Raw genomic sequence first — 24965 nt, 5'->3', positions numbered from 1 at the left:
AGACTTATGGGATGTGCAGGGTGGGAGTGGGGTTAGGAGTATGGATGTCTGTATAAAGTCAAGTTTGGATGGGTTGTGCTAAACAAAATAGAATCAATGTCACAATCTAAAAATTTCTGTGATATCAATCAACAGCAAATATTTCTTAATTACCTACTACATCTGTGTCAGGCACTGTGCTAGGCCCTAGGGCTACAAATACAATAAATGAAACAATCCTACTTGCGAGGAATTTCTGGAGATTGTAAATATAGGGAATCTAGAACAAAGATAGAGTGTTTGTTTTATTTAGACCAGACAACGGGTTTCATTGCTGTAAAGAACATGTGGTGAGAACTCTAAAAATGCAAATCTGTACCTGCTCTTCAAATTAAAATCTTGGAAAGTTGCTTGGGGTTCTGAGAGCTAAATAACCTGGGGTCACACACTAAATATGTGTGGGAAATGGGACTTGAACCCAGATCTTCCTGTTTCTGAGACTCTATATGTACTATACCACACTGCCTTTCATTCACTTTTTTAAACTGTCAAAATCACTAAACTCAGTTGTTTTTTAATCCTATTTTTTTTCAGTTCACAAAGATTGGCTTTGTGCTTCAGTGAAAGTGTCTCACAGAGGATTTGAGACATATCCCTGGAGATCTGTTTCCTAGGCTCAGATTTCAAGCTGAAAGGGAACACAGAGATGACAGTCAAAGCCTTTCATATGTTTCAGAACCAGAAAGGAACTTGCCCAGTGTTACACAGCTCCTAAGTTCCTAATAGGGCAGCTAGGTGGTACAGTAGATAGAGTGGAGTTGAGGAGATCTGAGTTCAAATTTGTCCTCAGACATATAGTAGCTGTGTGACCTTGGTCAAGTCATTTAACCTCTATTTACCTTAATCTGCTGGAGAAGGAATTCCAGTATCTTTTTTTCAAAATAGCCCCAAATGTAGTCACAAAGAGTCAGAAGTGACTGAAACAGCAAAACAAGTCTTCAAGTACAGCACTCTGTCTACTTATTACAACAGGTAACCACTCTAGCGGAGAGTTTCCCCACTGATGTGAGTGAGTGTGTGTATGTATGTATGCGTATTCTCCAAGGGCACCAATGAAATGTGCCATCAAGGTAGTACAATGGATAGAGTGTTGGTCCTGAAATCAGGGAGAACTGTGTTTAAATCCAGACTTACTACATTTAACTAGCTGCCCAATCTTAGGCAAGTGACTAATCTCTACCTCAGTTTGTCTCAGTTTTCTCATCTATAAAATAAGGATAATAGTAGTCCCAGGGGAGTAGCAAGGATCAAATGAGATACTTTAAAACATTTAGCACATTGCCTAGCACTAGGTACATGGTAGATATTTAAATACATGATTGTTCTCCTTCCCATGGGTTTTTTGCTTTGTTGTTTTTTTTAACTATATATGCAGACCTGCAGTAGGAAGATTCTACTGGGATAAGAATTAAAAAAAGAACCGTCACATGGGTTTGACTACATCCATGATCTCAATGAGAATTGATATTTTTTTCCACCAGTAGACAACGCAATTTATTCAAGCGTCTCATTCATCCTATATGATTTTACACAAGTCCTTCCATAATATTCCAATAGAAGATTTGCCCAATGCCCTTAAGACTCTCCTTTCCAGCTGATAAGAATCCATGTATATCAGGACTATCAATAGACAGACTTTCCCATTTGATTATTATCTCCTTTGGTGCTGCATCACTGACCCACTTCTATCTCTGTCCATATATGTCCTTGATGCTTTCTTTTATGCCACTTCTTATGTGTAATTCATCATAATAATATTCTATAGCCTAGTTATACCAAACACATATCTTTCCATTGCTCTTTGGTTTCTCTGTTAACATGATTCTTCTGAAAAATGCTGTGTCTTGTGATTTTCAATCATTTAGCAACACCTCAGGGAGAGTGAAGGTAAAGAAAAAGAAAACATGGGAGTTTTGGCAAAGAGCCTCTTCAGATCACAGAAAGCACTACAATTTCCCAAATTAGGTCCATCCTATTATCTTCCACCTATTCAGTTCTGGACCCAGATCATTATGTATCTGTACTGTTCATCCAAGATATCTAGCTATCGAGGGATTAAATTAAAAGGCTACTATCCACCTGTGTCATAATTTGGTCAATATTTAGTCACTTTGTTCTTTTCTGAAGGATTACAAAGTCTCATTTTTTCTTGAGTTGTCTTTGATCTCAAACAGGAGAACTCATGGTATTCTAGGATTCAAACTCCATATCATCTATAAACCAGAACATCTGGTAAACATCATCTATTGGGAATTCATTTTCCATTTGGAATTTGTCCAGGATATCCTATGGTTAAGCCTTTCTCTCTCTCCCTCTCTTCTCTCTCTCTCTCTCTCTCTCTCTCTCTCTCTCTCTCTCTCTCTCTCTCTCTCTCTCTCTCTCTCTCTCTCTCTCTCTCTTTCTCTCTCTCTCTCTCAATATATATATATAGATAGATATAGATATAGATATAGATATATACGTACATTTCTCCTAATGCCCACATATTATGGCCTAGCATATGGCCTTCTCTCTGTTCTCCACACACAACACTCCTCTCATCTCCATACCTTTGCACTGACAATTCCCAATGTCAGTCACACTCTGTCTGGAATTCATTTTCTTCTCAATTCTTCCTCTTGTACTTCATCACTTTCTTCAATACTTAGCCCTATTACCACATTCAACATCAAAATTTTCTTGATCCCCCAACTGCTGTTGTCCTTCCTACCTAACTACATTGTAATTAACTGCCTTATATTTCTATTTATTCTTTGTATATTTATATTTGTACATGGCTTCTCAGGCAGAATGTAAGCCCAATGACAGCAAAGATTATTTTCACTTTTTTTATTGTCATCATAGTGTTTTAAACATAGTAAGTGGTTTCTGAATAAATGCTTGTTTACTTTTTTTTTATTTTGCCTGCATTTGTAATGTCTCCTCCACTGCTTCCCTGCAATTAAAAAAAAACCCTTATCATAAACATGAATGGTCCAATAAAATATATCCCCACATTGGCTATGCCCAAAATGTATGCCTAATAAATTCATTTTGATTGACTGAGATATAGATAGATGGATGGATGGACGGACGGACGGACAGACAGACAGACAGACAGACAGACAGACAGACAGACAGATAGATAGATAGATAGATAGATAGATAGATATAGACATATATATATAATATATATTCTTGTTCTATCTTCATTTGATATTTATACACAGAGAATCATTGAACAAAGATTTCAGTATGGATTTATGCAGGATTTTTTTTTTATTTAAGCATATGCATGGGAGGAACAGAGATTTTAAACCTGGGTTTTATTCTACTGCATCAAATGTGTTTTTATGGTCTATAAGCAATAAATATGGTGGGGTCTTATATGAGTTACACAGTAAATTAACTATGAAAATGTATTCTGGTTTAGAGAATAGTCTAATAAAGTTTGCCTGTTGCCTTTTCATATTATCATCAAGCATATTCTTAATATATTCATAGACTATAAGATTTATGGAGATAAGAAAGTTGGTACATTGTAGTTGCTGAATATTTTTTCATCAAGAGAAAAGTAATTTTTAAAATATTACTATCTGTAACCACTTCTATTCTTTTAGAATGTTCCCCTTTGAAATGTCTTGAAAATCAACCCCTGAGTGACATTGGGTGTTCCCTTTATTTATATTTTTGTATATATTTGTGTAACATTAATTTTTGTTCAACTCTTATGAGTAGCCTCACTGGGTGATTATTCCTGTATCTACTAGCTACTGGCAGTTTTCTTTATTCATTTCTATCCAAGATTCAAAAGTAATTAAGAGATATGCTCTGGTATTTTCACATTAATTACTAATGTTGCAAATATTTCTCTCATTATTGAATCAATTAATTTTCTGCCACCACACCAGTTATTAAATATTATTTGCTAAACAAACAGGAAAAAGAATCATTTTTCCAATTAGCTTTCACTTATTTGTATACATATATCAAACCCTGTAACCTCCCAAATTAAAAAAAATACTTTTACTATAGGCTATATGATTTATTAACTATTACAAACATTAAAACAAAGATATAATTACTTACAATGTATCGATTGTGAGAAATATCACAGCCAAAATCACCTTTACTCATTATTTCAAAGGCTGTTTCCTCATCAGTTCTAGAAACACAATCCCACTGTTCAGCCTTCCCAGCACAGTATCCAGGCTTTCAAGAATTTTCTTTATCATATTTCTTTGCAAGATAAAAGTTAAAATATTTCTCTCAGAAAAGAAGCTCCTTCATTCTATTTCTGTTTTCTTCTCCCCAGTCTTCCTTCATAGACAACAGGTAAATCTTTCAAAATATATCAGTATCTATAATATCTGTGAAAGAGATTATTGAAGCTGGTGCTAGACTTACATAAGTACAGATTTTCTCTTTCTGTAGGACAAAAGATTCCTAAGGCAAAGAATAATTTCATTTTCTCTTTGTATTCCCAGCACAGCATCTTGTATAAAATAGGCACTTAATTAATGTTTGTTGATTGTGTACCTACTTGGTAAGATCTAGTTGTTCTTTTTAATTTCATCTTCTAATCTCTAAGCACAAATCTCATTAAGCTCTTCCTCTTCTTGAAAGTATTCCATACACAGCAGTGATAGGGATGCCTGGGTGAGGGTGGAGCTTGGCAGGGACTTCGCAGTATCCAGTGCTGAAGGGAGAGGCTCAAAGAGGCCAGACCTGGGGCCTGCCCTGTTGAGAGGGTCAGTCTCTTCTTCCTTTCCAGCAGTTGGAGCTGATCACATTCTTCCAGCTCTGCTTCAATCCTGAGCACTTCCAGATATAGAGATTAATCACCAACTTCTCTTGCTTTGGGCCATTTTTTGGATTTTTTTTATTAACGTAATTTTCTTATAGCATTACTACCAAATGCTAAGAAGAACTCTCTTTCCAAAGTCTGACAGCAGACTTTGTATTTATGTTCCTTTGCGGGGTATTCAATGACTATCTTTTAGCAACTGGAAAGAACCCCAGAGAAATTGTAGAGGCCATCCTTCCTTCTCCCCATGCTCTTCAGACAGCCTCCAGACTATATGAGTTATACCAAGTTTGCTACCCCATTTGCAAGACTATTTATCTCTAGACCACATTTTCGGTATCCCTTCCTAGCCTAAAAAGTAGTGGATGAGCTGCTTCTTTGTGGTGATGGGAGGTTAGGGCACAAACATTTAGATAGCAGTGTCTTTTAGAAGGTTGCAATATTGAGCCTTTAATTTCAGTCTGCTAATAGTCTGCCCCTGTGTTGAACAGGTTCACAGAAAGCACAAGAACAATATTTTATTTGTTCCCCACTGTTCACCCTTTGTTTTATGACTGATTCAAGGAATTGCAGTTGGACACAACACCTTGGAATACATCTTGGAAGATGCATTTCCCAATAAGTCAAGGGGAGTAAGAATTTTGAAAACACCTGATATTTTGAAGGCATTTTTTTGATACATGGAATGATAACCTCAAATGCAGCCCCTTACTTGAAGAGCAGGCAGCTATGGGCTTAGTGGACAGAGTACTGGGCCTGGAGCAAGGAAGACTCATCTTCCTGAACTCAAATCTGGCCTCACACACTTTATTAGCTGTGTGATCCTTGGACAAGTCTCTTAATCCTGTCTGCCTCAGTTTCTCCATCTGTAAAATGAGCAGGAGAAGAAAATAGTAAACCACTCCAGTATCTTTGCCAAGAAAACCCCAAACAAGGTCATGAAGAGTCTGACACTACTGAAAAGCAACCTGAAGAGTGACCAGGAGGCTTTGCGGGTTGCAGAGGCTAGTGCTTAGGAGGCCAGGACAGCAATTCTGAGTGTGAAATCCACCTGTGAAGGAAGGATTCCAGCGAAATATCTTCTGGCACACTTTTACTCTGTTTCAAAAGGGTGGACACAAACTTGATGGCTTTACAGTTTTGTTTTGTTCTTATTCGGAAGCACTTTATGCACTGCTTATGCAAGAAAACCTCTCCAGCAGTTTGCCCATATTTCTTCACTTGACCATTATTTTCACTGGTACTGAGAGTATAATCTATTGGAGAAGAAAAAGAAATGCCTGGAAGAGACATTTACTGCCCGCTCTGTAACAAGTGCAAGCCTCCTTTTGTGATAAAGTATAAGGCAGATATTTTTCTTATTCAAGTTCTTCGATTGAAGAGACTAGTGTTCATGGAAGTTTCAGAGAAGACAAAATAAAACTAAAGTCATTCTCACTGGGAAAAAAAAAGTCTTTTATGTCTACTTCTATAGTAAAAAGTACAAACTCAGCCTGATGTTCAAGGTCTTCTGCAATTTGGTGTCACCTTCCTTTTCTAGGCTATTCTCATCCTATTCCCTCCCATGGAGTTTGACCCCATTCTGTACTCCAGTCAAATTATATTACTTTTTTGAAATATACACTTCATTCTTTCATCTTCCTGGCTTTGCTCACACTCTTTCCCTTTGTTTTCAATGTCATCACTCCCCCCTCTTTCCATTCCAACCCCCAATGAATGATGATCTCTTATTCTTTGGATTTTTTATAGGACTCTAATCTGCACTTTTTTGGCTTCATGTATAATACTGTTGTATATTATATGCAACTGTTATATTTTCTATTAAGCTTGGAGTTACATGAACATAAGGATTGTGCTTCATCTAAACTTTTGGTCCTATATGAAGTAGGGATAGAATAAATATTTACTGAATTGTATAGGAAATTGAGTTGAAAGATCACTATGTGTCTACAAATGAACAAGTGGTTTTGTTGATCTTTTTCCCCCATTGAATTTCCTGTGTTCTTCTAATAAGACCAGAATGAACCAATGATTCAATCCTCTCAGTGGAACAAAATCAATCAGTGTGCTAAAGACATTTTTCACTCTTCAGCCTATTGCTAGAGCTTTACCTTCTGTTGATACATCCTCTACTGATTGTTATAAATGGCACGAGGAGTAGATGTTTTCATTGAATGGACTAAAAAAAAATGCTTACAGTTCTCCCATGTAAATGGTACAATGGGTTGTTTGGCTAAAAAATTAGCAAGTTATTTGTTGCAATTAGTAGGTTGACTCTGAAAGAATCCATTCTTTTTGTAGAAAAGGGGCCCCCATGGATGTCTGATTTCCATATTTTTCAATGACATTACTGTGATCCCCTCTTCACTTTCCTATACAAAGGGATGATCTACTGTTGATTCATTCTTAGTAGAATGGAATGTCTCCAAGGCTTAATAACTTCATCTGCTGCCAGGGCAGTTGGGGACTGAAGGTAACAGGAAAAGGGTGACTCCTTTTCTTGTATTCAGGAAAGAACTTACATCTGGCTTGCCAACAAACCTCTCAAGACAATGTGGCTGATTTTTAGAGGTGAAAAAAAAACAACTCTCCAGTCATGAAACCTGAGTCCCATAGTTAAGGACCAATTATGTTTTGACAAACATATAACAATCTGGTATCTGCCACACTATGGTTACCTGCTTAAAAGTAAATAGAATGTTATTTTTTCTTTATATTTTATGAAGGTAAACTATTTTTTGATATAAGAAATATAAGATTTTTGCCTCTTGTGGGGTTTTTTGAAAGTTTACACTAAAGTTAGATTGAGAGAAAATTTTCAATTGTACACAGTTGAGCATAATAAAAAATATACACCCCCCTGCATTGATTTATTTTAATATGTATTTTTTTTCTTTTTATTAATCTGACAACAATTCTACTTACATTGTGCCCAAGATGATGATATTATCATTGGTGAGGTGAGGGTTCTAAATATCTTATTTCAATGATGTTCATTACTTATCTCATTGGAAGTAATTGCTCATTGGGATTAGTTTCTTCCATGTAGATACTAAATTTAATTTGATTTTATATTTGATTCAGTATTTAACTTTTTTTTAAAATTCAACCTATGACGATTAATATAGGGAACTTCTAGATTAAAAAAACTCCCTTTATAATGCAGATTAACACCTCATTAAGTTGTCAGGAGGTCTGAAAACACATGATTTTAAGGACAATATAAAAATTTTGAGAACCCTAAAGAAAATAGAGGCAGTATGGTGTAGCAGATAGATAATCAAGCCCTGCTTAGAATCAAGAACATCTTGATTAAAGTCCTGTCTGTGACACATTATGTGGGCAGGTCACTGCTCTCACTGACTCAGACCTCTAGGTCTAAAATTATGAAGTATGAAGAATTTCCAGTCTGCATCAATGGAGGAGTTTTTTTCACAACGAGAATTCTCCAAAAAGACTAGGTCTCTCCCTCTACCCCAAAAAACAAAAGACCAAATGAAGAATTACATATGTATTGAGTGCTGGGATTTTTCTCCCTTTACTAATTGCCTACATGAAATATGTCTACCAGAGAGGACTGGAGCTGAGCCCTCTCTATAGTATATTACATGGGACTGGTAACTAGCAGAATCTGTTGACAAATTTTCTAGGTGGGAGTTCTAAGACAAAGAAGTGACAAACAAATCCCCTCAAAAGGCCTTTCATCTCAACAGAATCTCTGATACAAAAATGCCATTTTATACCATGGTCTTCACTACCAAGATGAAAAATCTCAATATTTCTCTAAGTCTATGGGGAAGCATGTCATCTAACCTCCATTTAGTAAATTATATTAGTAAAATGAGGATGATAAAAATAACAGCACTCTAGCGCTTAAAGATTTACATAGAACTCTATTTACAACAGAGTGCCAGGCCTGGAATCAGGAAGACTTATCTTCCTGAGTTTAAATCTGACCTCAGACAGTTACTAAATGTGTGACCCTGGGCAAGTGACTTAACCTTGTTTGCCTCGATTTCCTCATTTGTAAAATGAACTGGAGAAGGAAATGACAAAGCACTCTAGTATCCTTGCCAAGAAATCCCCAAATGGGATCACAAAGAGTTGAACCCAACTGAAAAATAATTTAACACTAACTACTCACAACAATCATATGAAAGTAATAGCAAAATTTTCTTATTCCCATTTTCTATATGAGAAAATTGAGGTACAGAGAGGTTGTGACATGCCCTGGTTCAAATATGTAATAAGTGTCAGAGGCAGGATCAAACCCACATCTCCTGACTCACTCTTTACACTACACTAAGCTGCTTCCACTGTTTGCAAAGCACTTTACAAACATCTAGATTAGGTAGTACATTTTTTTATTATCCTCATAATCTGTTCCTATTTCAAGTCTCTATAGTTCAGTACAGCCTTTCTGAGTTGATTTCCTGTTGATCACCTTTCAGATACAATGAAGCAAAGTAAGAGAAATTTAGTGGAAAGATTCTGGGGAAATATCCCTAAATTATTCTTTACTTTTAGGCTGGCAGCCTCATGGAGTGATTGGATTTAGAGTTGAAAAAGACATCTGCAATCATCTAAACCAATGCTTTTATTTTATAGAGGAGAAAATTGAGGCCTAGGACATGGCAAGGATTTGCCAAAAAGTTTGCATGTAGTATCTATCTATCTATCTTCCTTTCTAGCTATCTACCAAGTATTTATTAATCATCTACTATGAATAAGGCATAATACCTAGCTCTGGGCATACAAAGCACTTTCTGCATTCAAGCAGTTTACTTTCTATCAGAGGAAAAATCATTTATGCTGCTAAGAATATAGAAAGTAAATGCAATGCAATTTTGACTGAGAGGGGGCCCTGGCATCTGGAGGCATCAGGAAAGGCCTTGTGCAAAAGATGTTGTTTGAGCTGAGTTTTGAAAGAAGTTAGAGATTCAAAACCAAGAATTAAACAGGATTTCTTATTACAAATCCAGTGCATTTTCCAATTCAATCCAATTTGATTCAACAAACATTTGTTGATCACCTAATCGTATGTCAGAAATTTTAAAAGAAAACTAAAGCAGACCCTGCCCTCAAAAAAGTTACTTTATACTGGTAGAAATCACCATGTACACATTGACTCTCATGATGATTTTTTAACTCAGTACCTGATAATTAATAACTTAATATTCTGCTGACATCCAAATGAAATGTTTCCAAGGTGAAATGTAATTACATATGCAATATTTTCCCAAGACTCATTCTTTGAGGGTCTTGAATTTTATAATATAACAGGTCTGTCATCTTTCTTTTCATGTCAGATTGAGCAGCCTGTTCATTTCTTTCCTTTTTCTTTAGGTTATTACCCTCCATGATTACATTCCCAAGATCCTTGGACGCGTGGCTTTTGAGCAATACATTGGCCCATACAAAGGCTATGATCCCACAGTGAATCCAACAATATCTAACATATTTTCAACAGCAGCTTTCCGCTTTGGCCATGCCACTATCCACCCAGTGGTAAGAAGGCTTGATGCAAGATTCCAGGATCACCCAGATCTCCCAAAATTACATTTGCATGAGGTTTTCTTTAGTCCATGGAGGATCATTAAGGAAGGTGGGTTGTTTTTGCTTTTGCTTTGTGGTTGCATTCTTCTAATACTTCATCAATTGTACCTAATTTCATTCTAAAATCTTAGAAGAGCAATAGTTAAAATTTATTTCTAATTTAGGTGACTGGACATTGTCCAAAGAATTACCGTTTTGTGAAAGGAAATTACAATTATTGCATTGCTTTGTGAAAACACCTGCTTTTCATTAGAACCAACTTGCCACTCTAATTTTGTCTTTTTGAATAAATAGAATGCATAATTCCAAATGCAGGTTGATTCCAAAGTATGCAACTCATCTTCATTTTAGTATTCTTTAGACAGAAATCTCTATTTAATTTTAGTACACCATAATGTCATTTTTTCCTTTCCCAATTTTTTTTAACTGAGTAGTTATATCTACCACCATATGGCATTTGCTAAGTGGGTAGGCTATAATTCTGAATGAATTTTTTAAGATACTTTAATTTATATGTTAGGTTGTCCCCCAGTCAATTGCAAGTATATATTCATTGTTTAAAACCTATATTTTCTCCTAAAGTCCTATTCATGAAAAAATTCATCTCTTAGGCTGTGAAAATTTGAACATAAATATCTCCCCCAAAAATGGGCTTCAGGAAATGATGGGGTTTTTTTCTTTTGGGGGGGGTTGGAGTTTGGGTTTTGGTTTTTTTTTTATTAACCACAACTTTTTATGAAGACTACTAAGGAAGGGTTCTTTCTATACTGGTGAAGCTATGATTCATACTAATGAAACCAAAGAACTTTGAAGTATTAAAATAAATAAAACCTTGATTACTACTTCCCTGTTTGGGGGGAATTCTTCTCAGTTCTATGTTCCTCCCAGAGTTTTGGGGGTTTTTGCATGCCTAAGAGGCCCTCAGACAAACTGAAGAGGTGATACTTCCTAAGTGGATGAAAGGGAAAATATATACTATATACTAAAGATCCACCACATCCCTTAACTGGGATGTTCTGAATAATACTATCTAGTAGTAGTAGAAACAGCAGCAGCAGTAGGAGTAGGAGCAGGAAAAGTAAACAACTCACTATTCATTTCGTCAAGGTGTCCAAACTGTTTTCCTCACGATAGACTAATAAAGTGCACATCACAAGTTTTGTTATGCTTGTGTAGGAAGAAACTAAGGTTCAGGGGGACAAAACTTACCCAATAAGGACGGAAATGGGGCTTGAGGGGAAGACAAATGACTACATATGAAAGTCTAGCAAATAGCTATCATTCTCTGTTATTCGCTGACTATACACCAAGAACACAAAGCACTCTTGCTCTCTGGTTAACGACTGGTGGCACAGATCTGGCAAGCAGGGTACCTGGATGTAACTTTGATCATGTTTCTTAACCGATCGAGAAGTTTCAGTGGTTTTCTATTGTATCTGGAAAAATACAGACCCCTTAGTTTGGCGTTTCAAGTCCTTCCCAATCTGGATTGAACCTATCTTTCCATATTTTCATATTATTTCCTCTTACATATTCTATGTTCTAGCCAAACTAATGTATTTAGAGGGAGCTAAGTGGTACAATGGATAGGGTGCTAGGCCTAGAGTCAGGAAGACCTGAGTTCAAATCCAGCTTCAGATACTTGCTAAGGGACCCTGGTCAAGTCATTAACCTCTTTCTGCCTCAGTTTCCTCAATTGTAAAATGAGGATAATAATAGCAACTACCACCCAGGGTTGTTGTGAGGATCAAATCACAACAATTGTAAAGCACTTAGCACAGTGCCTGGTACATAGCAGACAGATGATAAATGCTTGTCTCCTTCCTTTTTCTTTGCCTTTGTTCCCTATCCCAAGGTGGGGAACCTGCAGCCTAGAGGCCACATGTGGCCTTCTAGGTCTTTGAGTGTGCCCTTTTGACCAAGTCCAGGTTTTACAGAACAAATATTTTTATTCAAAGGATTTGTTCTGTGAAGTTTGAATTCAAAGGGCTACACTTGAGGACCTAGAGGGTCACATGTGACTTCAAGGCCACAGGTTCCCCACCCCTGTCATATCCCTTTTAACCTACCTTTTGGAATCTCTAACTCCCTTCAAGGCTTACCCTGAGTTTCAGCTCCTTCAAGAAGTCTTTCCTGGGGGCAGCTAGGTGGCTCAGTAAATAGAGCACTGGACCTGGAGTCAGGAGGAGCTGAGTTCAAATGTGGCCTCAGACACTTAACACACATACAAAAAAAACTTGCCATGTGACCATGGACAAGTCACTTAACCCCAATTGCCCTACCTTCCCCCCTCCAAAAAGAAAAAAAAATCTAAAAAAAAGAAGGCTTTCCTGATCTGTATCCTCAAATTGTTATTCACCTTTTCCCCACTCAAACTACTTTTCCTACTTCAAACTATTGTGTGTTTAAAATCTTTTTCTCCATCAAGAGAAATGTAAGCTCTTTGAAGGCAGGTAGTATTCCACTTTTGTCTTTGTCTCCCCAGTGCCTTGCGCATAGTACTCCCTTAATAAATTCTTAATCAATTGTTGTGGAAAGGATGGATTTTTTTCATGTAATTTGTCTGTCAAAAAAGAAAGTGTATTTGTCAGTGTAGGATGCATTTGTCAATGTGGTTGCTCAGGTGCTAGGTGATTTTTGTTGAGAAAAGAAAGAAAGTAAGATTAGGGAGTTGTGTGACATAGTGCTGAGTTTGGGAATGATCCATGAAGTTCCTTTTATCAGTCCTTTGGGTTCAAAACCCTGATTATGGTCTTTCTATTATATGCTTAAGGTAAAATTATTTACTATACTTTCTATATGGAGAACAGAGACTTTACAACACTTTGCTAGTCCATGGATTTGCTTCAGCCATGTATAAAAAATCAACTCCCCACAAACAATGAAAGGGAATGTGGGAAGAATCACAAGACTGAAACTAAGAATCACAAGATATGGGGCCTAAGCTTTCTCTTTAACCAGGCTTGGGCAAACATAGTACTGTGGAAAGAATGCTGGCTCTTAAATCAAAGAACCTGGGTACACATCCCATCTGGGATGTTTTCTGCCCGTGGAACATTTGACAAGCCACTCCACCTCCCTTGGCCTCAGTTTCCTCACCTGTAAAATGAGGGGACTGGACTAAATAGATTCTGACATGAATTTGGCTCCTGATTTAAGATTTTATAATCCTTAAGCACTTTCCCTTCTGGGCCTTAGTTTCCTCCTCTGTAAAACAATTTTGAAGCCCAATTCAGTTCCACAAATAGTTAACATTTATGAACCATTCAGAATGTTCTAAATTCTGTCCCTGCCCTCAAGAATCTTTTAATCTAAATTATGATACCTGTATTAAATAAGTTTGAGGAAGTAGGACATGATCAGACAAAAATAAGAATGTGGATAAAATGCTATAAGAAATTTGAAGAAAGGGAGATTACTTTCAGTTTGGTGCATCAAGGAAAATTTGTTACATTTGAGCTGGGCCCAGTCAGTTCATAAGTATGTCCCACATTGAATGAAGGCATATAGCACCACTGAATCTTCTACTTTTTAGAAAAATTGTACATAATAGGGTCAGAGATTTTGGATAGAAAGGTTCATGGATATCTAAACCAGCTCCCTCATTTTAAAGACAAAGAAACTGAGACTCACAGAGGTAAAGTCATTTACTTGAAGTCATCAAGGACATGTAATATTGAAGGAATTCCATTAAACTAAGATCCTTAGGGTGTATTCATATCTTAGCAGACATATATCTTATATATAATTAGTCTAGGGTCTGAAATGTTATTTTGTCTAGAAATTTCAAATGAAATAACTTCTTTCCCTCTCCATCCACAACATTTCAAGGTGGCTTGGATCCTGTGATAAGAGGCCTTCTGGCAAGCCCAGCAAAATTGCAGACTCAGGAACAAATGATGAATGAAGAACTGACTGAAAAGCTCTCCGTATTATCTAATAATGGCACTTTGGATTTAGCGTCACTCGATCTGCAGAGAGGGAGGGATCATGGCCTCCCAGGTCTGTGATTAGTCTTTGAATTTTATTTTGCAAATGAAACACATAGATATGATTTCCAATTTGGTAAAAAAAATTATATTTCTTAGAGTTACTGATCCGAACTAAAATGTGTCTGAAAACATATGACAAATTTCTCATTTTACCTGCCCTGAAATTATATCACAGTTTGTCCAAAAGAGATTCTTTAGCCAGTCACTAGAAATTTTGGCACCTGGAACAAGAAGAGTGAAATATCCCCTCAAATCAACTTTGAAATTCATATTATAAAAATAATACAAGTGGTAATTAAGGTCACTTCGGTTGAGCTGGAGTGAGGATTGCATACACAAAAGCTCATAGATGGTCATCATTATTGATATTCTCAATTGTGCTCGATTCTGATCACTTCCTATTTTAACTACTCTTGCCCACTAAGTGCTAAAGTCTTTGGTATCAACTAGCTACTAGGCGGTGCAGTGGATAGGGACCTGGAGTCAGGAGATTGAGTTCAAAACTGGATTCAGAAACATTAACTGTGTGATACTGAGCAAATCATTTAACCCCATTTCCCTCAGTTTCCTCATCTGTAAAGTGAGCTGGAAAAGGAAATTACAAAACATTCCAGTGTCTTTGCCAAGAAAACCCCTAATGGGGTCACAAAGAGTTGGACACAAATGAACAACAATGTGTTCTGATTATGTTGGATAAGTACATCTGCTAAATTTTTGCTCTAAAATCCCTGGTTTCTGGCCAATTACACATCTATTTCCAGCTTATTGACTCATAGATTTAGAGCTGGAAAAATCCTGAAAGATCATCCACTCCAACCCTCCCCCCAATTTTCACAGATGAAGAAACAGAGCCCCATGGAGATGAAGTGACTTGCCCAATGTCACAGGTAGCAAGTAGCAGAGCCAGTATTTGAACCCATGTTCTCTGACTCTAAATCCATTGCTCCCCCCCCCACTATACCACACTAATTCTGTCCTATGGGAAAACAATAGCATGAAGCATATTTATTATCAAAGCACAATTTAACTTATAGACATGCATTTTAGAAGGGACATTGACAGACTTGGACATGTTCAGATGAGGGTGTGAAGTCTGGAGACCATTATGATTGTTGGAGAATATGGGAATGTGTAGCTTAGAGGAAAGAAAACTTAGAGGGAGTATGATAATAGTCTTCAAATACTTCATAGCCATTCAATTTGAAAGGAGGATTTGTCTGTGGTTAGTTGACCCAGACAATTCTTCACATCATCCATCCACCCTGGACACCATCCTGGGAAATCTTGATATCTGTTCTACCATGATGTACATATTCTCCTTCCTGAAACCACTTTTCTTCCCACCTTTCCCTGATTATTTCTGGGAAAAGTAAACAAATCAAAACTACCATTGCTTCTACAAAGAACATAGTAATTAACAGTCCTATAATTTCATTTACCTTTCTTGTTGCTCATTAGACAAAAACTCCCTTCCCAGGCTACCATTCTCTTATACATACTACCTACTTTTTTTAAAATATAAGTTCATCAAAGGCAGGAACTGACTTGTTTTTGTCTTTGTATCCCTGGCGTCTGTGCCTAGAATATAGAGGGCACTTGATAAATGTTTTTTCATGCACTCATTAATTCAATAGATTTGTTCTTCTCAGTCCCAGAAGGAATGGCTAGCATTAATGAATAGAAGATGCAAAAAGGTTTTTTTTGTTTGTTTTGTTTTTGCTTTTTGGAGAGCAATTGGGGTTGTGACTTGCCCAAGGTCACACAGCTAGTTTTTGTGTTAAGTGTCAGAGGTCAGATTTGAACTCAGCTCCTCATGACTCCAGGGCCAGTGTTCTATTCACTGCACCACCTAGCCACTCCAAAAGTTTTTGGTAATAGAAAAAAAACATACCCAACAACTGGAGGTATCTAGAACTAGAGTGTCTTGTCTTAGAAGATAGTTGGTTCTCCATCACTGGTAATATTGAATGACCAGTCAATCAGCCAACACACATTTATTAAGTGCCAACTATGTGCCAGGCAGTGAGCTAAGTGCTACACTACTTTTTTACTTATCGGGTCTATGCTACGTTCTAGAACTGACTTTAAGGTTTTTTTTTTATCATAGGTAGAATTCCTGCATTGGATCTCTGAGGTCTCTTTGACTCTGGGTTCCTATGCTTTTGTGTTCTTCTTAGAAAATCTATAATATGGGTTAGAAATGTCATTAGAGAGTGAAGAGCACAGGGGAGACCAAAAGTGTTCTTTTCATATATACAGACACATGTTATATTTAAGTTCTGCAATTGTTAATGTCATTCTGTCTCCTTTCTTTTTCTGTTGTATTTAGAGTATTATTGTTAGAAATCATAACTCATGCTTCTAAGGTTAGTTGTGTCATAAAAGCATTTGCAAATTCCATGATACACAGATGGGGAAAAGAGAAAGGGCTTGCATCCATCTGTGTAGGGCAGCCTGCAATGTGCAATTCTGCTCTATTACTTCCGAGCCTTTTTTCACACCATTTCTCCTCCCCTGATTATTGTTCCCTCTCTATCCCACTTATTGAAACTAAATGCACACTTTGAGGTCCAGCTCAAATGATTTGTCTTGGTTATCCAAAGACTCTTTGTGAACCCATTAGGAGTTTTCTTGGCAAAGACACTGGAGTGGTTTGTAATTTCCTTTTTCCAACTCACTTTATAGATGAGGAAACCAAGGAAAATGGGGTTAAATGACTGTTCATTTCACCTGTCTTATCTCACATAATATTTGCATGTGCCCCTGAAATAGCTTATACAATTCTTCCTATTAATAGCTGTGTATGTGAATAATGTGTTTTCTTTTAATTTACTGTCTCCTCCTGGTCACCTTTAAAACCCTTTCTCTTTCTTCAAAGCCCAACTCAAATGTCATCCTCTTCAAAAAAAAAAAAACCTATCCTAACTCCTCCAGATAAAAGTATTCTACCTTTCCTCAATTTTTAAAGAGCATTTTATCTGGATCTCTCCTTTACTGTTAAAATTCTCAACCCTGTATTATACTTACCAGATGACATGTTACATGTTTTTTCACATTAGAATGTAAGCTCTTTGATGGCAGAGAACAGTTTCATTTTTGTCTTTTGCATTCTGAGTGCCCAATACAAGTACTTTACATTTCTGTTTTTGTTCAGTCATACAAGACTCTCCATGACTACATTTGGGATTTTCTTGGCAAGGGTACTAGAATTGTTTGACATTCCCTTCTTCAGCCCTTTTTACCGATGATGAAACGGGCAAAGAGCATTAAGTGACTTGCCCAGGGTCACACAAGTAGTAAAGGTCTGAGATCAGATTTGGACTCAGGAAGATGAGTCTTCCTGACTCCAGGCCTGACACTCTATTCACTGTGCCACATGGGTGTACATACCTTAAATAGTATGTGCTTAATAAATATTAGAAAGAAAGGAAGGAAGGATAAAGGGAGGGAAGGGAAGAGGGAGGGAAGGACAGAAGTAAAGAAAAACAGAAGAAAGGAAGAAAGGAAGGAGGGAGGAAAGAGCAAGGGGAAGGAAAAATGCAAGGAAGGAGAGAGAGAGACATTAGAGGATAGAAGGAAGGAAAGAAAAAACGGAGGTAAAGGAGGCAGGAAAGGAAAGAGGGAAGGAAGAAAGGAGGGAAGGAAGGGAGGGAGAGAGAAAGGGAAGGAAGAAACTAGACTTTAAGCTCCCTTTAAGGACAGTGGTTGTCTCCCATTCTTCTTTCTCCCCTTAAAAAGTACAATCTCTGTACATATTAGATGCTCAATAAAAGTTTATTGGTTGTTTAATTAAAGAAAGAGACCAAGGGTATACAGTTGGTGTGGCCATTCCTCATCCAAATTTATTGAAGTACAGAATTAGAAATGCCTGCGTGGACATCTTCCAGGAAACAAGACAGGTGCCACAATCACCACACCGGCCAACATTGACATTGCCCATGAAAATTGTTAAAGCACTTTAGCATCACTATCACAGTTCACATTTACATAATAGCTTAGGATTTATAATACACTTTCCTTACCCAGTTGAGTAGGTAGTAGAGGTGCTATGATCCACTAGGTTCCCTTCCAGGTTTAGTCCCCTGACTTTTAGTCTAGTGCTCTTTGCCTTATGCCATTCAGTGTGCTGCCTCCTCAGAGTATCAGTAGAAGGATGTGTGAACATCAGAAGTGTCTACAGTCAGCAGTTTTTTCAGAAATGAATTTGCTGGGTGAGGAGGCAGAATAGAATGCACCCACATGAGCTCAGAGGACTACATGTTCTCTGGCAGAGAGGAGAGTCAAGCCAACAGAAGACTTAGCATATGAAATGTTTGTCATAAGTATAAAGAGGAAACCTTCCATGCATAATAATTTTTTTAGTGTGAAATGATATAAAATAAAACTGTATGCCTGACCCATAGTTTTAAAAGAGATCAAACTAATCTCTTTGCCCCATGCCAACTGAAAAGAAGGAGGAAGAGGAGGTGGAGGAAGAGAAGGAGGAGGAGCAGAGTTACAGAGTTTTAGGAGAACTGGATTTGGCTCGGGAAGACGGGTTAGAATATTGACTGTGCTAGTAACTAGCTGTGTGACCTTTGACAAAGAGCTTCATCTCTCTGAAATTCTGTTTGCTTTTTGTAAATGAAGATAGATAACATTATGTATACTCCCATCTAGCTCAAAACCATATGACAATGATATCTAAAATTGTGTCTTTTAAAAAAATGAGGATGAGATACCTGAATACTTTAGCTTCCTCCACTGTTCTTTGTATTTAGTTTTCTCACCATGGAAAATTACATGGAATTATCATTGCTCCTACTCAGAGCAGGAAAAGAAAAAAAATTAAATCAAGAATATATTTAATAAAGTATTTTAAGCATAATCATACAATGACATGAAAATGATATCTACTTAGTCAATTTATTGTCAATTTTACCTAAGAATCTTTTTTCCCATGTGGCATTAAAACTTTACTCTACTAAAGATTTTTTTATGCACATACTTCAGTCTTTCAATAGATAAGTCTTCTCATTTGTGTGGGTACTTCCCCAAAATTGCAAATCTCAGTCAATACTGTTTTCTCATCTATGTAATTCATGTTCAGGGCCCTCCCAGAAATCTGGAATACTGGGTCCATCTAATATGCTATCACTGCTCTTCCCCCTGGGCCTTTCAGCATCACACAAGAACTATAGCATGCAACAACTAGGCATTTGTATATTTTTTGTGACCATGCCACCTTCTTTTCCAATCACACTTCTGGAGATGTAGTTAAATCACTCCTACCAATCATCATTCATAACATAGTAACCATTAAATCCCCCAAACTTCTCTGCTATTCTTTCAGTTACAGATTTAAGTTTCAATTTTGAAACTTCTGAGATTGTTTAAGTTCCTTAATCTGAATCTGCATAGCATCACCAGAAGAATGTCACTATAAAAAAAATATATTTTTATTGTCATTTGTTTGTTAAAGGAATCACTCTGGAACTGAAAAAATGGCAGTTTCCCAAACTCTGCCTCTTATGTGTATACATAGGATTATATGTATCTAGAGATACAATTTTGTTTTTATTAGTTATTTTCCTTTGAAAACAGTGTATACCTTTTACCAACCATGTATAGTCTTTGCAGTATGTATTCTAAGTCTTGTTTTTGTTGCTGCTTTCAGAAATGTGAATTTGAAGATCATAAAGATAAACTTGGACCATTATTTGTTAAGTTGGGTTACAGAAGAATTAGGAATTTTGGATGACCACATTTTACAACTTAAAATATGTAATTCAAAGCTTATGTTTTGAATATTTTCCATGTCGCATATTTTCCCTTTCGTCTAACCCCCATTTTTAACTTGGAGTGGAAAGTCCTTCCAAGTTACCTTCTGTGCTTTGAATGCTTTCTTCCCCTCTGATCAACAAGATTTTTCTTCTCCAACATTAAAGCAGCTCCTTAAATACAGTTTTCTCATGCTATCCCAAACTAATAGGAAGAAATATGATTATTTTTCCCAACATGCAACTAAGTGAGAAATACCTACTAACAGCAACCTGCTAACTCACTCACAAAATATCTGTGCTTTTGGTTTGAATAGACTAGAAATACCAGTGTTCATATAAATGTCCTAGTATGTGTCAGAGGTGAAACTTGAACCTTAATTAGGCCCTCCTGGTTTTAAAGGAACTCCCCATCTAGTGATCCATATTGTGCAAATTTGGGAAAGTCACTTCATCTCACAATGTTTTGTGATACTCTCTAAGACTCTAAACTGGAAAGGAATTGTCTGCCTGCACTGGTAGAGAGAGTTTCTTCATCTGGGAATTCAATATTTTAATGAAATAATATCTAGTTCCATATGTACTATAGTTCACACTTTTTTTTTAAACATACCTGGCCTTTATAAAACTTGAGTATGGTTTATAATCATACCTATAGCAAGCCCTAAATGAAACAGTATGTACAGAATTACAAAGAAGGTGCCAACAATGATGATAAAAACAATTTTTTTAATTATTGGGATTGAAATATTTTAAAAGGTTAATAATGAATATATTTTATGGGATAATAGTGTTTTTCAGTGTGTAACTACATATTTTTACCTTTCAAAAAGAAGCAATTTTTAAGAACAGCCTCTATTTGGGGGCTATTATATTCCAACTAATATGATACTAACTTTTGTTTATACTGAACTTTTTTCACATGTTATTCACTTGTCTCTATATCCCTTTAATTTCTTTTTGTATTTTTTATCACAAACTGCCAAAAAGAAGCAATTATTTATAATGTGTTTTATATAGAACATAGAAAACAGAAATATTAAAACTAAGTAAAGGATTTGCTAGTGAGGACATAAATCCAGTCAGAACACTTTGACCTAAAGTTGTAATGCTCAGACCTAGTAGGCCTTTTACATGATTCCTTTGACTCATTAAGATCATTAACTTCTGTATTATAATTATCTTGCACTATATTAGATTTTCCAAGGCATCCAGTAGTCATAGAGCTATTTTACTTGATAATGACTGTATGTCTATTGAAAATATGTGTATTGAAAGGATTAAGTTGATAAATTTGCTTCAGCATTACTAGACAAAAAGGTAAAATAAAATCCTTAAATGTATTTTCATATTTGTAGGTTATAATGACTGGAGAGAATTCTGTGGCTTACAGAGATTGGAGAATGAAACTGATCTGTACACTGCTATAGCCAACAGAAGTATAGTTGAAAAGATTATGGAATTATACAAGCATCCTAATAATATTGATGTCTGGTTAGGTGGCCTAGCTGAAAACTTCCTTCCAGATGCCAAAACTGGTCCACTATTTGCATGCATAATAGGACGACAAATGAAGGCACTGAGAGAAGGTGATTGGTATGTGTTCTGTATGTTATTATGATTACTTATGAGTCATGTTATCTACTTATTTTCCAAAAAAAGTCATCACAGAAACTCATAATCTGTCCTTAAGAGTTCAAATATCATTTTAATTGACCCTGACATAATTGGAATATTTATGATTTTTTGATGGTGGAAACAATCTTATGTTCTATATTTACTGGCTATCTATATACATATGAGCTATATTATAGTTGTAGACTTCCCTTTTAGTACAGGAAAGTGTCTTTCTAATTCATGCTCTGAGTTTTCTATCTCCTCGGAGGCATTTCTACCCCATAGCAAACACAGAGGGAGAATAGGCATCACACAAGTAAGACACCCATGTTTTCCTTTTTGTTTTCCCTCATGTTCCCCTCCTACCTGCATTTCCCCACATCTCTTTCTTCTTAAAGTTAGTAATTTTGAGTCTGAAGTCTAGCTCAGCGAGTGGGAAATGGAAAATTCAAAACCTCATTGTTTCCTAAATCTGTAATCTCCATATTTCAAAGAAAGGTGATGAAAATAATGAACTGATTAAATAAGCACAAAGAAAAGAACATTAGCATTAGCAAATGGTTTTGGTTTTGTGTTGGTTGTTTTTTTTTTTAAGTAATCCCTTTGAGTTAGCCCTCAGTGTGTCTGCAATGGATTCATTCAAGCATGCTTATATTCTCACAATAGAGAATTCCTAAGAAATACATAAGAACCCCAAACAGTAAATTAACTAAGTAGGTATCATGTTCTTGCTATCAGGCAATTATGCCTTAAATATCTTGTGAAATATATCCTGCATAAAATAGTTACATCAATCAACAAATTAATAAACAGGTATTGTTTATTATGGACCAATTAGGTGCTAGGGACACAAGCCTTCAAAGGGCTTACATTTTATCAGATGATCCAACATGGTTACAAATAACCACATTATAGGGTAGATTGAGAAGAAAGCTAGCAGTAACAAGTATAATATGAAAGGGAACAAAGAAGTGTTCTTCAAGGAGATGACTCCTGAGATGAATGTTGAGGGAGGATAGAAATTCTGAGAGGTAGAAATAAAGGAGTGAATTCCAGGGATGGGAGACAATCTGTGGAAAAGCACATGTAAAGCTCCTCTCATTACTGCTAACCTTCCCCTCTGCTTTGAGGAGGAGTGGAGATTTTAGGAGACAGTAAGGAATGTGGCTCGACAGCAGCAGAATGTTGGTGAAAATCAGAAAGGAAAATAGGGACATGTGAAAGAGACACAAGGAAAATGGTAAATGCCCCCCTTGCCCATGCTGATTACTGATTCTATTAGGAACCGTGATAGGTCACCTACAGCCAGACAAGTTCAAAGTTCACTTTCAGTGAACAGACAAACCTCTTAATCCTTCCAAGTTCCTATGAGAGGGCTGAGAAGCTCTCTCCGAGAAGTCCAGAGCCTGCATCTAAAGGGCAGTTCTACAAAAAGTATCAGGCCAGCATTCTGGGGAAATTATGCCTGGCTTGCCTTACTCAAGGGAAGACTCCGACTGTATATCCTAAAAATCCTGGATCCTGATCACTCTCAAATCTGGCTAACTTTGGGGAATTAGAAGAGTGTTTTTCCTATAATTGTTTAATGTTATTGTTCAGTTGTTCAGTGATGGCTAATTCTTTGTGACCTCATGGACCATAGCATACCAGGTTCCTCTATCCTCCACTGTCTCCCAAAATCTGTCCAAGGTTATTTTCATTGCTTCCAAGACACTATATATGCATCTCATCCTCCATCCATCATTCCCTTTTCCTTTTGCCTTCAACCTTTCCCAATATCAGGGTCTTTTCCAATTAGTCCTGTCTTCTTATTATGTAACTAAAGAACTTAAGCTTCAGCTTCAGTATTTGACCTTCCAGTACATAGTCTGGATGAATTCCTTTAAGTATTAACTGATCTGATCTCCTTGCTATCCAAGGAACTCTCAGAGGTCTTCTCCAGCACCACAATTTGAAAGAATAAATTGTGCATGCTCAGCTTTCCTTATAGTCCAACTCTCACAGCCATTCATTACTCACGGAAAAAACGTAGTTTTAATTATATGAACTTCTGTCAGCAAGGTGGTATCTCTGCTTTTTAATAAACAGTTCAGATTTGCCATAACTTTCTTTCCAAGGAGCAAGAATCTTTTAATTTCATGGCTGCAATCACCATCTAAATGATCTTTGAGCCCAAGAATATAAAATCTGACACTGCTTCCATTTCTTCTCCCTCTATGTGCCAGGAAGTGATAGGACTGGTTGCCAAGATCTTTGTTCTTGGGTCATTTTTGGGTTTGTTTTTTATGTTAAACTTCAAGCCAGCTTTTACACTCTCCATTTTTACCTTCCTCAAGAGCCTTCTTAATTCTTCTTCACTTTCTACCATCAGAGTGCTATCATCCACATATCTGAGATTGTTGATACTTCACTTGACTAACTTAATTTCAACTTTTGATTCAGCCAGGCTGGCCTTTCATATGATGTACTTTGCATATGTCAAATGAAAAAGGTGACAATATACAATCTTGTCATACTACTTTTCCTAACTTAAAACAATCAGTTATTCCATGTTTGTTTCTAACTGTTGCTCCTTGGACCATATACAGGTCATAAAGAGACGAGTAAGATGATCTGGTACTTCCATGTCTTTGAGGACTTGCAACCATTTGTTATGATCTACACAGTCAAAGGCTTTAGTGTCATCAATGAAATGGAAGTAGATTTATTTTCTGGCACTCCCTTATTTTGTTTTTTTCAAATTGCTGATAATTTGGTCTCTAGTTTCTCTAGAACTAGAATTGTTTTATAGATGGTCACATGCTTTTTTATGCATTGTGTTCTCTGGTTATTGCATATATTATTTATTTAATTATTCATTCTATGCAAAAAGTGAAAATGTTACATACAAAATTCCCACAAGTGTTAGTTTCTGTAGAAAACCAACTCCAGTATGTCAAGATTATCTGACTAGAGCTTGTAATATAATATCAAGCAAAGGCAACTTCCCAGGTTCAAAATACCAGCATAGGTGCTCTCTATTTTATTCAGTAACAAACCCAGAACAGAGAAGATCAAAACATGACATCATTCAAAATACAGCATTTACTAAGTGTGATTAAATAATCTCCAAGGCCTACCCCACCCCAGGACTTTCCAATCATTCAATCAATTACAAAGTCTCTGTTCCAAATACTTCTCCACCCCTAGGCTATACCTTAATTAAGTCCACCACAA

The 24965-nt window shown here is 36.5% G+C and overlaps 1 protein-coding gene and 1 long non-coding RNA gene across 5 annotated transcripts in view; one reads left to right on the top strand and one right to left on the bottom strand.

The window, feature by feature from the left end:
• The window catches only part of LOC138177498 (uncharacterized), a 138275-nt gene that overhangs the window by 17660 nt on the left and 95650 nt on the right, over positions 1–24965 (bottom strand). Inside the window, exon 1 of one of the 4 annotated variants that reach the window (XR_011172515.1) lies at positions 4108–4832. The exons of 2 other annotated variants lie outside the window; for them this stretch is intronic. This is a non-coding gene — a long non-coding RNA (uncharacterized lncRNA). Of the gene's footprint in view, positions 1–4107; positions 4833–24965 lie in introns of those variants that run through there. One more of the 4 variants, XR_011172517.1, reaches the window with a different exon arrangement.
• TPO (thyroid peroxidase) overlaps positions 1–24965 on the top strand; it is a 165913-nt gene that overhangs the window by 92029 nt on the left and 48919 nt on the right. Inside the window, exons 7-9 of the mRNA XM_069108691.1 lie at positions 10172–10430; positions 14213–14383; positions 21491–21728. Coding sequence (XP_068964792.1) covers positions 10172–10430; positions 14213–14383; positions 21491–21728 — 668 coding nt within the window. The remainder of the gene's footprint in view (positions 1–10171; positions 10431–14212; positions 14384–21490; positions 21729–24965) is intronic.

This window comes from Petaurus breviceps, unplaced genomic scaffold (assembly GCF_028583685.1).
Source record: "Petaurus breviceps papuanus isolate PSGF00001 unplaced genomic scaffold, PetGlider_PUasm1.0 90418, whole genome shotgun sequence".
Taxonomy (NCBI): domain Eukaryota; kingdom Metazoa; phylum Chordata; class Mammalia; order Diprotodontia; family Petauridae; genus Petaurus; species Petaurus breviceps.
Note: the sequence above shows the minus strand (reverse complement) of the source record. Positions and strands in the feature narration are given on the sequence as shown.